A 17,640-nucleotide genomic window follows, 5' to 3' on the forward strand; every position below is an offset into this window, starting at 1 on the left:
AAAAGCAAGGAAACAAAGGCAGTAAAAACAATAAAAGACCATAGTAAGAGCCAAACAAACCCAGCAAAAGTGTGTATATACGTGCTGAGGAGGGGCTAATGTATGCCAAGCAGAAGTGCCAAGAGCTTTCCTGTTGTTTCAGTGCCTTTGAATTCCTTGGCCAGAACACTTGATACAGGCTTAATGGAACCATTCGATAAAATCCTGTCTGTGCAGTTTCCTTTATATCTCTATAAAGGTAAAGGTAGTCCCCTGTGCAAGCACCGAGTCATTACTGACCTATGGGGGGATGTCACATCATGAAGTTTTCTTTGGCAGACTTTTTATGGGGTGGTTTGCCTTTGCCTTTCCCCAGTCATCTACACTTTACCCCCAGGAAACTGGGTACTCATTTTACCAACCTCGGAAGGATGGACGGCTGAGTCAACCTTGAGCTGGCTACCGGAACCTGGCTTCTGCCAGGATCGAACTCAGGTTGTGAGCAGAGCCTGGGCTGCAGTACTGCAGCTTACCACCATAATTGGGAAGATTTAGTGCACACCCCAGCCACAGAAGTGAGTACTTCTAAGTCCCAGTAATATCAGTATAATAAATTTAAGCAGATACTTAATTCTCCCACTATAACCGATAGAACTTCCAAGTGGTTGCTTTGTTGCATATTATCCTTAGCAAAAAAAAAAAAAAAAAAGGCTAAAAATGCAGGAAAGGGGCCTAAATGTTCCTGTATACCTGGCTTTTCCAAATTGCCCTGTCCTCTGTTTCTTACCTCTCAGAATTGGAAGCTGAGTTACTCCTCCTTGTGTAGGCAAATCACAGAAGGAAAATGTTCTGTTGATGTGATGTGTGGATGTGATATCTATATAGATATAAATAGATAACAGTCAATGAGAGAGACTTGACCAGATGGAACATTCATTGCTTCTCTTCTTTTTTAGCACGTCGCAAACAGAAATGGTCTGTGGATCCCCGAAATAGCGCTTGGAGTAAAGATGAATCAAAATTTGGCCAGAAGATGTTGGAGAAGATGGGCTGGTCAAAAGGCAAGGTAATCTTTATGGCAAGACCTGAATGCATCAGGGATTTTATTTGCATTATTTGAAGTCCATCTTTCTCACTGAGACTCAAGACTGATTACGAATACAAACCAATGCAATTAATAGGATAATACATCTAATGAAACGAATAGAGGATTGCAGAAATTTGAAACAAAGCTGTTACCTGAACAAATCATAAGAATTCAACATGACATGTTAAACAATGCAAAACATGGTATTACATAAGTAGAAACCCAATGCATTTTTCTGTACCAATATGTTCTGATGTAGCCCTTATTTCCTTTATAAAATGCCATTCTGAACAAATATCTCTGACATAGCTGGTAAAATTCCAGGAGCATGGTAGCCTTACTGACTTTTTCAGACATGCCATTCCACAGGGTGGTGGCTGCTACAGAGAAGACACATGTACAGGAAGTTCATGTCCAGTCCAGAAGGCCATGCTCAGACGTGTGAAGTCATGGCAGGACATAGGTGGGAGAGGAGCTCTTACAGATATGAGGGACCAATGCCATGAAGGGCTTTGTATTTGACAGCCAGTACCTTGAATTGAGCTCAATAACTGATGGGCAGCCAGCGGAGTGACTGCAGAATGGATGTAATATGCATGGTCTGTCTAGCTCCTGATAATACCTGAGCTGCAACATTCTGCATCAGTTGAAGTCTCCAAGTTGACTTGAAGGGGACACCTATACAGAATGCATTACAGTAGTCTAGTCTCAGTGTTACCTTGGCATGGATCTAGGTGTCCAGGTCAGCCAAGTCAACGTCAAGGGGACTCATCTGAGCTAACCTAAGTTGGAAGAAAGCAATTTTTGCAACTGCATTAACTTGTTTCTCCATCAGTAATGGTGGGTCCAAACTCTTAAATGTGCCAAAACATACAAGAGCAAAAAAGCAATTGGAAACCTATTTTATTAGACTTGATGATTCCTTCACATTTTATCTATGCTTCGTCAGGGGGGATATGTAAAAATATATAAATATAGACAAAACTCAAAAATAAGACACTTGCATAATTAAAACATATCTAAAAACAAATTCTGGAAAGACAGAAATAATTGAACATGTGAGAAAAATAGGAAATGCATTGATGTCCCAGGAGCCAGAAACCAGTTGTATGTTGCATCTGTTTCCTCTCGGTCCCTTATAGAATGCACATCACAGTTCTTAAATGGAGAGATACAGGCTAGTCTCACAAGTATACATTAATTAAACAAAGTTAAATATAGATAATCTGTAGAGTAACGTTGCCAGAAAGTTCCAATGGCTGTTAAGCTTCAGAGAAAAGAGTACAAGAGCATTTATCGTATATGAGCAGTACAGCAGCAACTCCAGACTTTCATGTAATCCATTAGGGACCAGAGCTTTCAGTCTCAAAATCCACTCTGCCTCTTTTTTCAACAACATTCTGCCATTATGGCAATCTGATCTGGGTGTTGACCCAAATGTGAAGTCTGCGAGACAGTGGTTGTGCTCCAATAAATATTGGACCAGAGTAGCACCTGTGTGGTTTTTTTTTAATGAATGTTGCCTTCATGTTCAGCAGTGCAATCAGATCGCATTGAATCCTGATACACATGTCACTTGTGTAGCAGGGATGAAGTGTAGTATGATAGCAGTATTAGTCATTTGAATCCAATGCAACCAAGAATCATCTGGCACCATAAAGACTAACACGTTTTTGTAAGCCAGAGGGAGCCATCCTGAATAGTTCTACTTGAAAGTGAGTCCCATGTTTTAAATAATAAACCGTGTTTTTAAAATTTTTAAATGAATAGTAATGATATTCAATGCATCTTACACCTAGGGAAGTGTACTTAGGATTACGCCGAAGTCCACCATATTTACTCAACAAGTGTTCAGATTTATTTGAAATTCACAGTCTACTGGCGCTGCAAATCTGTAGTCATGTATTACAAGTCCCTTGCAATACAATTTTGTACGCGTCAACTTGAATAATAGAACTCTTCCAGTTTCCAGGATGATATTTACTTACTTTTCAGTGGCTTTTTAAGAGCGGGGGGAGGGGTTTGGATACAAGTAGATACAAATTCTCTGCACTTGCAGAGAGAGGCAGGGGAGTGTGCAGTTCAGTTGCACAGGCTGGAAGTGCTGCGGTGCATGTTTTTTCTACGTGCTTTCTGGCACAGAGGAGGTGAGAGGCCAGCATCCGTCAGCTGGGGAGGGGTCTGCAAACCTTAATGGCGTGCCCCAGCATCGATTGCCGCAATGCTAGTCGCTTTTAAACAGATAAAATGTTGCAGCATCCTAAAAATAGGGAAGAATCCCTTTGTTTGACATTTCCCACTTCTATTTCTACTAAAGGGGCTTGGGGCTCAAGAACAAGGGAGCACGGAGCACATCAAAGTCCAGGTGAAGAACAACAATCTTGGCCTAGGAGCATCTGTCAACCATGAGGTAAGTCGAACAAATGGGAATTAAGCCTGCATCTATCTAGGAAGCTGTCAGATTCATATTTTTTAATGCAAATATTTGCGCTGAAATATTTTCTGGAGGCAGGGCTCCCATGCTCTCCAAATCTCTTTGTCCCTCCTTGTGGCTTGTAGAATCATTCGTGCAAAACTAGCAGTACGCTAATGTACTTAATTTGCATTGTGAAGGCACAGTCTTTGGCTTTTCTAGATACAGAATTTGGATTTTGGAGCGCATTTTATAATGTCTGTTGGCCGTGATCAGGTCAGATTTGGATTTTAGGCAAGAGCCACTGGCCTGTTTTGGATATAATGGCTCAAGAGTGGCCTCTTTTCTGCCACTCCCTTCACCACCACCAGTGCTCTGGTTGCCTCCCTGATTTCCTATTTTGTTGCAAACCCTACTCATGGTTTCCTGTTTAGGTACAGAGCAGGTACCATACAGCAGTGACAATCTCCAGTGTCCTATGAAGGAAAGGAAACTGATACACATGAGGAAGTATGTTGTGTCATGGAGATGGGAGTGACAGTATGACACATAGTGCTGAAAAGACTTGACAGCTAAAGCTGATGAGCAACTTTAAACTCTGGTTTCTCTGTACATTTTGTTGCTCTGTACAAGCCATGGTATGGGTTCTGCACTGTTGGTTAGTGATACATGAACTATTGCAGCATCTGGAAGGAATCGTCCTAAAATATCTAGCCACAAAAGTAATTCCCCTCCAGGTTCCAGTTCCCTTTTCACCTTTTCCTTTGCAGTTTGTCCCACTTTCCCAATTTAGAATGTAAGCTTCTTGGGACAGGGAACTATCTTTTTAAAACTTCATTTACTCTGTAAAGCACCATACTACATAATTTTATTTATGATATTTATAGTCCACCTTTCTCACTGAGGTTCAAGGTGGATTACATAATATGAGTCAGTACAGTCAATTACAAAGACATTTCAATAAACATATAATAGGCAATATACATGCAAATTTGCAAAGATTTAAAACCAGCGGAAATAATACAGAGCTGAAGAAATGCTGAAACAGAGCATAAGCAATTCCAAGACATATTAAGCAACATAGGAACTACCCAGTAGGATCATACTTACAGCAATCGTAGTAGAGTCTATTGTTTATTGTACTTACAGTAATAGTAGTAAAGTCTATGGTCCCTCACTATCCCTGTACTGATGGAACTCTGAGACCACTTCCTTATAGTACAGCCCTCCTATAAGATCCCTCTTGAATAATTTAAAAAATGACAGTACAGCCTACTTCTTGTGTGATGTTTGTAGGACAACTGGATTGCCCATCAGGATGACTTCAACCAGCTTCTGGCAGACCTGAATAATTATCACGGACAAGATGGTGCAGGTACAGTAGCAAACCTAGCAAAGGAGCGCCAACAATAAACATATCCTTGGAAAATCCATGCACTGGCAATATAGTGGTATTCCATCTCTTGGCCACATGAGGGCACTAGTGTTACTTGTGCAAGAAGCTAATTCTTGAGGTCAAAACCACGAAATTCGGAAATCTCTTTTGAGATTAAAATACAGGGAAGCTGTAGGCCAGGCTGCGTGTTTCCAGTTGGAGGCCAAAGGCACTTGAGTGGGTGAAGATTGTGATGCAGTACAGCAAACAAATGCTTGAACGCCAGTCTAGAAATGATGAAGACAACTGTGTTTGTTTATACAAGCAAACACCATTCATGTCGGACGGGGGGGATGTCTTTCATAAAACCAAAGATGTGTGAATAAGGGCCACTAACCATCCTCCCACCATCTCATCTGCCAGCCACTCTCTATTGCTTCAGGTACTTTGGTCCCCAGCCCAGCTCACCCTGAGTATTCGAGCCCAGCTGAGAGGCCTTCTAATGCTGAAGTACAGCAAGGAAAGGCAGACGCACAAGCAGAGACTTGTTGGCAAAGGTCATGAATAGTGCTGGGAACATAAATGGGAAATGATTGTTTTCTTTGGGGAGCCATTGAAACTTGGGCGGGGGGGGGAATGGCTCAGTGGTAGAGCATCTGCTTGGCAAGTAGGAAGTCCCTAGTTCAGTCCCTGGCATCTCCAGCTTAAAGAACATCAGGTAGTAGCTGATATGAAAGACCTCTGTCCAAGATCCTGGAGAGTAGGCAACACTGGCCTTGAAGGGCCAATGGTCTGATGCTGTATAAGGCAGCTTCATATGTCCACATCAGCATTCCTTCCCAGGGAGTGTTTGTGGGAAATAGCGTGCAAGCTGAACAGCAGTCGTTGTACATGGGGAACAACAGGTATGTTTATGTGCAAAGCCTGTAGGCTTGGATCCAGTGGAGGTTTCAGCAGATGGAAGGGATTTCTGCCCACAGAGTGCAACTTCCCTCTCTCCCTCCTGCTACAACCTAGTATACACCACCCACAATGTTGCTGCTGGGTAAAAGGGAACCCCCAAAACCAGTGTTGGGGAAGTCAGAGGTCTGCAGCAGGAAGGCGGAATTGGTGGGAATCACCAGTCTGCCTTCATCTATAGAAATTCTCCATGAGATCCAAGCCAGTGTTTGGCTCTGTGGGGAACTTGATAGAGTTCTGCTTTTCCTGCCCTCAGGCTCATTGCCAAAGATACACACACAGGTGACAGTTATTCATGGCAGCCTACATATGGATTGCTCTGAATTTCCTATGACAGAAGTGCTTTGCCCATAGTTTTGTTTGCGTTGGTCTTTGTATGCAGAAGTCAAGCATAACATGGAGAGGGTATCCCAGACCAGAGTCCAGCAGTGTCCTCAAGTGAGAAAGCCATAACCACATGAAGCTGCCTCCTACTGGGTCAGAGTATTGGCCTATTAAGATCTGTACTGTCTGCTCCGACTGGCAGGGGTCCTTCATATCACCATTACCAGTTTGTTTGTTTTTCCTGTAGAAGCTGAGGATTGAATCTGAGGCCTTATGTATGCAAAGCTGATGTTCTGCCTCTGAGCTACAGGCCCTTTCAATTGTCCCTTTTTCTAGGCGTTTATGAGTCTTATGCAATGTTTTATGTTTGCGTTTTAGATCCTGTATCTGGGGAACAAAAGAAAACATTTAATCTTGAAGAGAAGTCCAAGATCTCCCGGAAACGAGTTCATTATGTGAAATTTGCCAAAGGTACAATGGAGGCAGCTAAAAAAGGAAATTAATGCTGGATTGGCAGAGTTGTTTTCTGGATTACTTGATTCATAGAATCAGAGTGGGAAGGGGACTTACAGACCATCTAGTCCAACCCCCTGCCCAGTGCAGGAACAGCCTAAAGCACCTCCAATAAATATTCGTCCCTCCACTCTTTGAAGACTGACAATGAGGAGGAACCCACCACACCCCTAGGCAGACGAATCCACTGCTGGATTACTTTTAATGTGAAGAAGTTTTTCCTAATACCCAACTGGTACCTTCCCTCCTTTAATTTAAACCCATTGTTTTGGAGTCCTGTCCTCTGTTGCCAACAGGAACAGCTCCCTTCCCTCCTTTAAGTGACAGCCCTTGAAATACTTAAAGAGACCAATCAGGTCTCCCCTCAACCTCCTCTGCTCCAATCTGAACTTTCCCAAGTCCTCCAGTCTTTCCTCATAGAGTTTGGACTCCAGGGCCTGATCATCCTGGTTGCTCTCCTCCTGACAACCTAATTGTAAAGGAGGTCCCATTTATTCTTCTCACGTGTGCCCCTACTAGTATGCAAGGCACTAAAGAGCATATAGAAGTGACAGTCTCCCTTCCCAGAGGGGTTACTTTACATGGGCAAGATGGTATGGAAGTTGTGGTAAGAATTTGATGAAGAGTGCGTAGGGCTGAGGAGAATTAGTGTAGAAACTGAGAAACTGCCCTCTTTGCCCTGTTGGTACCTAATTCAAGCAGAATGCATTATGTATGAAAACCAGATATATTCCAGTGTGCCTAATCGCATCTTTTTATGGGTTGCAGAATAAGGGTCCAATCTAACAAGAATATCTCCAGGGCGAGCCTCACTGAGCCAGGCACAAGCACGGCTGCCCTAGCACAGGATTTTGTTGCTTTGCAGGGAAATTTGAAGGGTTCTTTTAATTTGTCTTGCACACGGAGTGAACATGGCCCTAACTATGTTCCTCAAGAACACAGCTAATTGTTTTGTTCTCCATTACTCTCTTCAGGAAAAGATCTCTCTTCCCGCAGTGAAGATGACTTGTCCTGCATTTTTGGGAAACGCCAGAAAAGCAAGAAAATGCTGGTATGTGATTGTCTTGGTACTATTCTCTTTGGGGGAGGAAACAGAACTTTGGGCTCCATCTTTTGTGTGTAAATATCTACATTTAGGATACCGATAAAAGCCAAGCTTAAGCTTTGTTTGAAATCAATACCACAATATATTTTGTATGAATTCAAGGGATGTAGTCTTCATGATGTTGCTGCTGTATTTGCTTCTCACACACCAGTTACTTTCACATTAGTGGGTTTGTCTGGAATTACCTTAATTCATTCACATAGTTATTAGAGAGAATCCAGCTGCTGCCAGGCTATTGCAGTCAAATGTTTTCTGTGTTGTCCTCCTGACTTTTTCTGGCCTGGTTTGTGGCAATATTTTGGCTTTGAATGGAACTGTAGAGCTCTATTTCATCTGGCATTCCCTTACTGACCCTCCTTGTTTGTTTTTAATTGCTGGTTTTACGTGCAATGTTTTTAAAGTTTATTTTTAATGTCTTTTTTACTTGTTGTTCACCACCTTGAGGGCCCTAATTGGGCAGAAAGTGCAGGTGCAAATGTTTTAAATTAAATAATAGTTGTGAATGCTTTGTCTTTTCCTCACTGCACTGTCACTTTGATTTCCTGCTATGTAGCCCCTTCTCCTGTTTGCTGTGGTTGCAAACGAGAGAGCAGGAAGTGTTTAATAAAAGGCCAATTAGGGGAATGGGACATGGAGCATAAGTTTGTAGTCTTTTAAAGATTGTACATATATAAGTACTGCTTACTTGCAAGTTTTCAGTTCAATAGGTGGGTGACAGTGAACTGACCAACCATTGGTAACATGTAAAAGTTGCCTGAAATTGACCAGAACGCTGCCCAGTCGGCTTTCTTGACTGACTCTCTGGTGACCACTCTGAGAAGAGCTGGTAATACGCTGGCTGCTTTTGCCTTTTGCCTTTTGGTTGCTATAGAGGAGAGCACTGCCTTTGAATGGGAACATATTGTTATACTAAGTATTGCTAGAATGTGAGTCCATCTGTCCACTCTCCAAGATATAAGGACAGATAGACTCACATTCTAGCTGTATCTGAAAAAGTGAGCTGTGGCTCACAAAAGCTCATACCCTACTACAAATGTTGCTAGTCTTATAGGTGCTACTGGACTCTTATTAATTTTCTGTGGTTGACAGTTTTCCGTGATTCACAAAGCTGTGCTCTGTAGCAGGGAAAGTATTTGGAGGGATACTTACCACCCTGTACTACCTTGTGTCCAGTCAGGCTGTGGCTGCTTGTGGGCTACTCAAAGTGCGACCGGGCTGCCTGAGGTTAGGTTATTTCCTCAGAGCCGTGGTGACCCTCGTTGGCCAGGGTTCCACTCCTACAGATCCATGCCAGTCCTCGTAAGTTTCTGGAGCTGCCTTCCATGCCTTTCAAGATTGGCCCTGAAATGCCTGGCTCTCAGTTCCTGGAGTGTGTCACTGTCATGCGTACAAGAGCAAGGAAATGCTGGAAGAGAGCAGTGCTGTATCTTTTCCTGTCCAGATAGGAAGAGCGCTGCTGTCTGTCAGAACCTGAGATTCAGCTGTCAGGCTGACTAACTCAGCCTTCACTAAAGCTGCCACTGGGTGGGCCAGCCAGGTGAGGAACAACTCGTACCGCTGCTCATGTCAGTAGCTACCTGCCTTGCTTGGTTTTTAAATGTCTCACCTCCAAACGTTGCGGTGATCTGGGCTCTGAGAGTCTTTGCCGTGCCTAGGGATTGGCTCTCCCCATCCTCTGCTTACCCAGCAGCTCCTTGGCTGCTTACATAATTCTGACAACTGCTGTAATCTTTTTCCAGTTCCAGTGGGACTCAGGCATGTCAAAATTTACCCTAATCAGGGGTGTTTTCTATAGAAAGAGTTCAGCAGGAAAGCCAGCACAAATGAGAAGGGGCTCCCGTTTGCTTTCCTGTGTGAACATCCATGCCAGGGGTGATCAGCTTAAAAAAAACAGACTCTGCTTTTACCCCACCAGATAGCAGTCTAGGGGCCGTCGCTGTCCAAACCCCTCACGGATGGTACGACTCTTGTCAACTTCTACTGTTCTTGGAGGCAGCACTCAGACTGTTCTGGATTTCTTTGTTTTAAGACACTTATAACCTGTAGTCTCAGCTTCAAAGGTTCTCAAAGTGGCTTATTACTAAGCCAGAAATTACAATAAAACTGTGGGGGAGAAATGAATGAATCATAAAAATGCTCAGCAATATATCTTTAAATATAAAAATTAGCAGAAGTCTTAATTCTCCCAACCAAATACCTAAAAGTCCCGAAGACTGTACCTACTTACCTCTCTTGCATTATTATATAATAGTAGTCAGGAGCAGAAATCTCTTGTAGTATCTCGAAACTAGCAGGCCCGACAAAATCAGAATCATATTTAAAATGAAAAAAAATTGGTTCAAAATCCAGCAGCCAGGACAATGTCAGGGGCTAGCTTCATCCCGTTCTGAAAGAGCTACACTGGCTACCCATATACTTCTGGGTGCTGAATCTTACCTTTTAAGGTCCTAAACTTACCTGAAAGATCATGTCCTTCTGTACTGTCCAGCTAGCCGGTTAAGCTCTGCCTCCCAAGACTGTTCTCTGTGTGCCCACCTTCAAGGGGGGGGGTGGCAAGTAAAGACAGTTTTCAGTGGTGATGCCTCACCTTTGGAATACCCTCCCCTTTGAGGTTCACCTGGCACCTACCTTGCTTTCTGTTCGGCACCAGGCTGGAACGTTTTTCTTTACTCAGGCTTTCAGTGAAGGGGTTTTATCTTTTTAGCTGTTTTATGGTTGCCTTCTGGTCTGATGTCTGTTTTATGGATAATTTTTGAGATGATCAGTGGTAGTTTTATGCTGTTCTTATGTCCCTGGCTTGTTTTTCAATGGCCCATTTAGTGTTTATAGCGATAACTTAGTGTTATTTAGTGTTTATACTGATAACTTAAGCTAATTTGATAACTTATGATAACATGATAAAGAATCACCAGCTTCCATATGAGGCCATCTCAGGAGATCTTACACCAGCTGTACATCTTTAGAGATTAGGAAGAAGGACCACGATTTTTCTGTGACATCCTACTCACAGAATTTTTCCCTCGAAATATTCAGAAGGCACCCTAGTTTACTAGCGTTTAGGCACCAAGATAAAACAGACTGTGTGGCTCAGTGTTCAAGCATCTCTCGCTTGCGCACATAAGGTCCCAGGTTCAAACTTCAGCATCTCCAGCTACAGGGATCAGGTAGCTGGTAATGTGGAAGACTTCTACCTGAGACCTTGTCCACCTGCTGCTAGTCAAAACACTATTTAACTTTAGACCAGCAGTCTGTCTGGATATAAGGCAGTTTCATGTGTGTCTTCATGTTCTTTAAGGCATTTGTTTTAGCATTTCTTGTTGTGTGTTATGTGCCGTCAAGTCACCTCCAACCTATGGTGATCCAATGAATGAAAGACCTCCAGAACATCCTATCATTAACAGACTTTCTCAGATCCTGCAAACTGGAGGACGTGGCTTCTTTTATTGAGACGAGGCAGCTTGTTTTCATTCTTCCTATTTTCCTACTGCTTTCCACTTTTCCTAGTATTATTGACCTTTCCAGAGAATCTTGACATGCTGTGACCAAAGTACAACAGCCTCAGTTTTGTCGTTTTAGCTTCTAGGTAAAATTGAGGCTTGATTTGATCTAGAACCAGCTTATTTGTATTTTTGGCAGTCCATGGTATCCGTAAAACTCCCTTCCAGCACTATTTGTTACTACTAACTTATTTTTAATTGCTGTCTTTATAGTAGATGCTTTAATAATTTTATCTTTTTAATTAATTGTTTTACTGGCCACTTTGAAGGCAGGAATGGGCTGCCAAAGGTCAGTGGGCAGCCAAAGCCAGTTCAGGGCATGAATTCCAGATCCCATTGGGGGTGTTGAAATTAGCCTGGGCTGAAACCAGAGGCCTTCTAGTCAGGCGCTAATGTCCCCTGTCATAGAGGGAGAGGGGTGGACTTGTCCTTCCTGCATGCTTAAGCCCCCTCTGTCAAAAACTCATTTCTGTTCACTCTGCAGAAGAGATCCATTGCGCCATGAACCATACTTCACAATCAAACTAATACACAACACTTGGGACCAAGCAACACTGCAACTTGGAACACAGCTCCCCCTACCCACACACATACGACTTGTGGGGTGTGCATCGAGAACATTTCCATTCTGGGGGATTCTGGAATTATTCCTTTCTGTTACTGTTTGTTCTGGCTGGTGCAGTGCCGACTCAGATCTGATCAGTTTGGTTTGGGCGGGGTGTGTGTGTGTGTGTTTCGTTTTCATGAGTTTAGGCAGGCTAGCCATGTGTGCACAAACTCATGCTGTTCTGTTTTTGGGGGGGGGGAATAAGGCTCTGGGGCAGCAGTTTTTGCACACAATGACACCAAAATTGCACAAAACACAGTCTTCCGTCTAAACCAGTGACCCACTGAGTTTGAGAAAGCATGCAACAATGGGGTCCGTGTTTATGAACCCCAAGGAATGCTTGGGAAAGACTCACATGAAGGCGAATTGGGCAGCTGCCTGAGCATTCACATGCTGTTCTGTTCAAGGGGGGAGCTGGGGAAACGAGGCTGTATTCGTTCTTAACCAAAAACCACATAGTCCAAAACCCCATCAATCCAATGAGTTTCTCCTTAAGAACATGAAAGCTCACACAACAGTGGATCCCAAAGAAAGTGAGTGCTGGTGGGTTAATGGCGGGGAACTTACTAGCAAAGTGGCGCTGACATGGCACGCAGATGACACACAAGCAGGAAAGCAGTTTCTTGCCAACCAGCACAGTGCAATGAAATTTTAAAAAGTTTCTTAGTGATAAAGCCAATAAATTATTGCCTTTAAGTCTTGCTCTTATGACATGTTTCCCTGTGCCTTGTAGTTTTGTTTCCACAATGAGGTGTGGGCGAATCCTCCTCATCCTAATCTGCTTTGCAGCAGCCCTGAACTCCCCATTTAAACCCTCCAGCCTGTCCTTGCTTTGGGTGTAAAAGCACACAGAGAAGGGGAGCTAAATGCTGGTTTTTCCTTAACAGGATGGAAAATAGAGGGAGGATGGCCCTCTTTTTTCCTCTGTTTTTACTAGTAAAATTGGGAGACTGGACAGGTTACTGGCTGCCAGTCTCCCTTTCTGTCTAAAACTGTTAACCCAGAGTTGAATAAAAATGAAGAAGAAACAATGGCAGAAACAGCTGAAGGAGAGAGTCCCGTTGCTGTGCCCAAAAACAAAAAATCTGACCAGATTGGTCATTTTACATGGAATAGTGATCTGGAAAGACTTCGCGCGTGCATGTGTGAGTGTTCTGGGCACACCTGCTACCTCATCATCATTTAACACTGGGTGTTAACAGTATTAATCAAAAAAAGCCCCCAAAGCCAGAACGCTTTCTGGGTGTGGTGAAATTCCTCCTGGTGCTCCTTGACCCACTGTCTTTGGAGGGCATCTTGTCACAATTAGCAGCCCTGGCGCCTAAGCAAAGGGCAGCAGCAGCGGAAGGCCACTGAATGGGCATGAACCGGCTTCACATGCCTGGGACCTCCTCAGTGAGGCATTCCCGTAATCATTGCTTTTTCTTTCCAGTTTTCACCCTAATCTGCATAACATGAGCCTTTGCTGCAGCCAAGAGCTCAGAGGCTGAAGGAGACCCCTCCCTACTCAAGCCCACATGTACGTGCCCGTGTGGATTTTGCCAGACTGACCTTTCCTTGCATAAAGCACAGAAAGGGATGGTGATGGTGACGCTGGTGCCGATGGCGCTGTACCATCTGCTGCTCCCTTCCCCGGCACAAAGCACACCTTTGATCACTGCAAGCCATTCAATGCCATTGCCTAGAAAGTGCTGAAGGAAAATGCATTCACAGGCACTGCACACAACCCCTTCCAGCCAACGGAGCTAACACTAAGGACTCAGTCTCTCCCTTTTGGAGCCGGTTGGTTGTGTGATGAGTGTCGACAGACTTGGCATTAAGGAAAACAAGATGCTATCAGATGGCCTGCCCACTGCCTTGCCTGCCTGCATGGCCTCAATTCTTACCTCTACATGGTAAGAACTGAAGTGAAACACACGCTTTTCGGTGGTGGTGGTGGGTTTGTTACAGCCTTGTTTCCCAGATTTAGTTCAGCTTTCCAGAAGCTGCATTAATGAGCCAAAGTGGTGATTTCTGTGTATTTTTGTCTCCCTTTTTCATTATGTACAGCCCTGTCTTCTCATTCACCATGCTTGAGCCTTTCCAACATTACAGGATCATCCCTCCCAAGTTCTTTTATGTTTCCAGCTCAGTTCACCACTGTCTCCATGACTCATGGGCCCCAGCCAGCACCCCTGAAAGCTCTCTTTGGAAATGCTGTTTAGGATTAACTCTGGAACCTGATTCAGAAGCTTTGATTCTCTGCAGTTCTGCCCCAGACATGGTAGGCAGTGTTGAAATAGCCAAAAAATATGCTTCCATCCCTTTCTAATTGCTATATGACTCCCCTTCTCTCTTGGCATTGCTGTTGGCAAACACTGGGCACATTCTGGTTCAAGAGCTCGTGTCCTTCAGGACAAATATTGGGGCTAAATGAAATTGCTAATAAACTACGGAGAGGTCTCTACATTCCTTGATTCCACCTGCCTTAAATATCAAACAATGGCTGCCCATTTTGTGTGTACTAAATTGGAATTGTTGGCAGTTTACTTGGGGAGACAATGCAGTGATTGAAAATATTGATTGGCCATTAGACTGCTCTCCAGAGAACCGCTTCGGGGTCCCAAGCCACCTCAGATCCAGAACGGAGAATTCAATATGCGGCTTCCCCATTCCCCTTTGCCTTGAAATTTCCTCACTTCGAAGCCTGGGAGGCAGAAAAACAAATTCCTGTAGTTCCTATCTGCTTGAACTTCCTGGAACCCCCTTACTAAATATACATTTTTAATTTCTGCTCAGTGTTTCCTTCCTCCATCCAGCTGTATTTCCTGACAGGGCCTTATCACTGGCAAAAGTGTTCCTGAAAGGGATGGAGGATTTGGGAAATGGGTTGCAGTTTGGGAACTGACTAACCTGATTTGTGTGTCATTTTGCCTCATCAAAGAAGGAGGCACACATTTGCCAGAACACATAAAAGAAGCTGTCACAATTCTAACACATCTAGCAAACCTATTTTTTAAGTGCCCACTTAGTATATGATATTTATGCAGCCAACATCTCAAACACCGTCCTTTCAAGCACACAGCTGATAGCGCTGCGTGCAAAGCAGCATCTCTGCCGTCTGCTTTCTGAGATGATCTCTTCCCTTGTTTAGTCATATTGGATTACTGTCCTTCTCACTGCATCTCTCAGCTTACAACAATTTCCTGATTACTAGCATATTTTCTCTCCCAAGCTTCCTCTTCTAACTCACGTTTCCTGGTCGTTACTGAAGGCATCAAGCAAGGGTACACTGCGAATTTGGCACTGAAAACTGTTTTGGCAGTTTTGGCAACCACACAACCCACATGGCTGAAACCTTGAAGACTGCCTTTGGGGTGGACTTTATTAGGACTGAAAAAGTATACATGGCAAAGTGATCCAACTCCCAGTTCAGAGGCACCAGCTGTCCCCAGATTGGTTTATACAGCCTTAGCCGTAGTATGCCAAAGACAGAGAGCAGGGATGCAGTTGTGAGGTGTTTAGAGAACAGGGAGCTTGAGTTGACAGAGTAACAGGGTAACAGAGACTGAGTGAGTCCACAGCTGTGATGGGCTATGAACTCTCATCTCCCTCAGGATCCTATACCTCATTCTCCACTTGAACACCAAGCCATAATAATACTGCAAACGAAGCCAGCCTAGTGAGAGCTAGTGTGGTGTAGTGTTTAAGAGTGTGGGACTAGCAACTGGGAGACTCAGGTTTGAAGCCTGACTCTGCCATGGAAGCTTGTTTGGTGATCTTGGGCCACTCACACATACTCAGCCCAACCTACCTCATAAGGTTGTTGTAAGGATAAAATAGAAGAGAGGAGAACAATTTTATCTGCTGTGGGTCCCCACTGGGGGAAAAGGTAGGGTATTAATGAAGTAAATAAATAAATAGCCCAAGTGTCATATGCTTGATTGGGCTACTTGGCTTTCTCCCCCTCTTGCATTTAAAAAATGGGCTTTACAACAACCCTGTTCTATGGATGTTGCAAGCTCCAAGACTTGCACATATTGACATGCTTCTGCACAACCGGGTAGTGTTCCTTGTGGACAGGATTATTTTCTTCAAATTGAAAAAAGGCGGGGGATGTGGTGCCGAAGCCGATGGCAATGGACACATTCTGAGGAACTCATTCTTTTCCCTCACTAATTCCCTGCCGATAAGCAGATAGCTTCTCTCCTCAGCTTCAAAAAATTATAATGGGTAAACCAAAGAATGAGAAGAAAGCAGCCCCCCCAAACAGCAGAGAAACTGCAGGAGTTTTTCTCCTCAGCAGAGGCTCAGGAACTAAAAGAGAAGAGTGGGGAGCAAGACAAAATGGCGGCTGGACTTTCTCTTGCCATGTCTATGCCCGATTCAACTTTGTCCCCTCAACTCAAAGAGCTGGAACGCAGCATGTTTAGTCAAATTGCCTCAATGCTCAAACCTATTAATGACCAACTCTTGGAAATACGGGCTGAGTTAAATGAAACAAAAAAGCAAATGCTGCCTTGGACTTAAGTAAGGCAGCACATTCTGGCATTGAAGACCTTCAAGCTAAAAATGAAAATCTCCAAGAGAGACTTTTGCAACTTGAAATAACATCTCGTCAGAGGAACCTAAAGTTTAGAGGGGTAGATGAAGATCTGACAAAAAATGAAGATCTTTCAATATTTTTAGCGACGTGGCTAGCAAAAGCACTGCATCTTGAAGAAGGGGTAGCCCCTATAATCCTTAAAGCGTACCAAATTGGGGCAAGGAATAAAAGGAGCACCCCAAGGGATATTCTTGTAGAATTTGCAGACTTCAGGACTTGCAAAAGAATAACTACAGAAGCCAGAATTAAAGGCTCAATCCTATTGAAAGGCACTCCGATTCAAGTCTTTAAAGACCCACCAAGTGAGATCTTGAATAAAAGAAAGGAATTAAGACTGACAATTGAAGCACTTCAGCAAGCACAAATCCAATACAGATGGAGCAATTACGTAAATCTTTCAGTGATTCACCAAGGAAAACGCTTCATAGCTACAGACTCTGACTCTGGACATACCTTACTACAAAACATCAACCTGGAAACTCCAGTGGATCTGGACAAACTTACTCCACACCAAAAGGAGATGTTTACATTTACTAGCAAAGGAATGTTTTGGTTGCCTCCCCGCTAATTGCATCTTGTCCCCTTCTGATATATGTCCTCTTCTCTCCCCTCTCCCTCCTCCTCTTCTGTATTTGCCCAGTTTGTATCATGCATCTGACGAATAGAACTTGATTCTCGAAAGCTTATGCTACAATAAAATTGGTTAGTCTTAAAGGTGCTACTGGACTCTTTTTGATTTTGCTACTGCAGACTAACACGGCTAACTCCTCTGGATCATTAATCACTATGGGGTTTTGGTTGGGGAAGAGAGTGTGATCTCCAAGATTTGCCCATTGTTGTTACTTCCAGTTAGTTAAATTGTTTATTATTTACTGTTTGTTGTTTAGTTTAAAAAAATAAAGTGAGAGATAAGTACATAGTCATGTTAAGATAAAACATTCAGTATTAATTCATTTTTAATAAGTTAAAATAATAATAATAGTAATAAAAATAATATTAATAGTCAATATTAAAAAATAAATAAGAGAAAATTCATTTATATTTTTCTCTTTATAGAAATTATTTGAGCATTGTTTTGGTAGTTTAATGTTGTATATCATTGTTAAGTGTATGAGATGATGCTGTTTATCTTATTTTAATTGTGTTAAAGCTATCTGAAAAAAATGAGAGAGAGTGATAATAGGACACTTGTTCT

The 17,640-nt window shown here is 43.1% G+C and overlaps 1 protein-coding gene across 1 annotated transcript in view; it reads left to right on the plus strand.

Annotated features, from left to right (window-relative positions):
* PINX1 (PIN2 (TERF1) interacting telomerase inhibitor 1) overlaps positions 1-17,640 on the plus strand; it is a 70,825-nt gene that overhangs the window by 3,429 nt on the left and 49,756 nt on the right. Inside the window, exons 2-6 of the mRNA XM_054998475.1 lie at positions 936-1,045; positions 3,384-3,476; positions 4,776-4,854; positions 6,517-6,609; positions 7,626-7,702. Of these exons, the coding sequence (XP_054854450.1) occupies positions 936-1,045; positions 3,384-3,476; positions 4,776-4,854; positions 6,517-6,609; positions 7,626-7,702 (452 nt within the window). The remainder of the gene's footprint in view (positions 1-935; positions 1,046-3,383; positions 3,477-4,775; positions 4,855-6,516; positions 6,610-7,625; positions 7,703-17,640) is intronic.

This window comes from Eublepharis macularius, chromosome 1, assembly GCF_028583425.1.
Source record: "Eublepharis macularius isolate TG4126 chromosome 1, MPM_Emac_v1.0, whole genome shotgun sequence".
Taxonomy (NCBI): domain Eukaryota; kingdom Metazoa; phylum Chordata; class Lepidosauria; order Squamata; family Eublepharidae; genus Eublepharis; species Eublepharis macularius.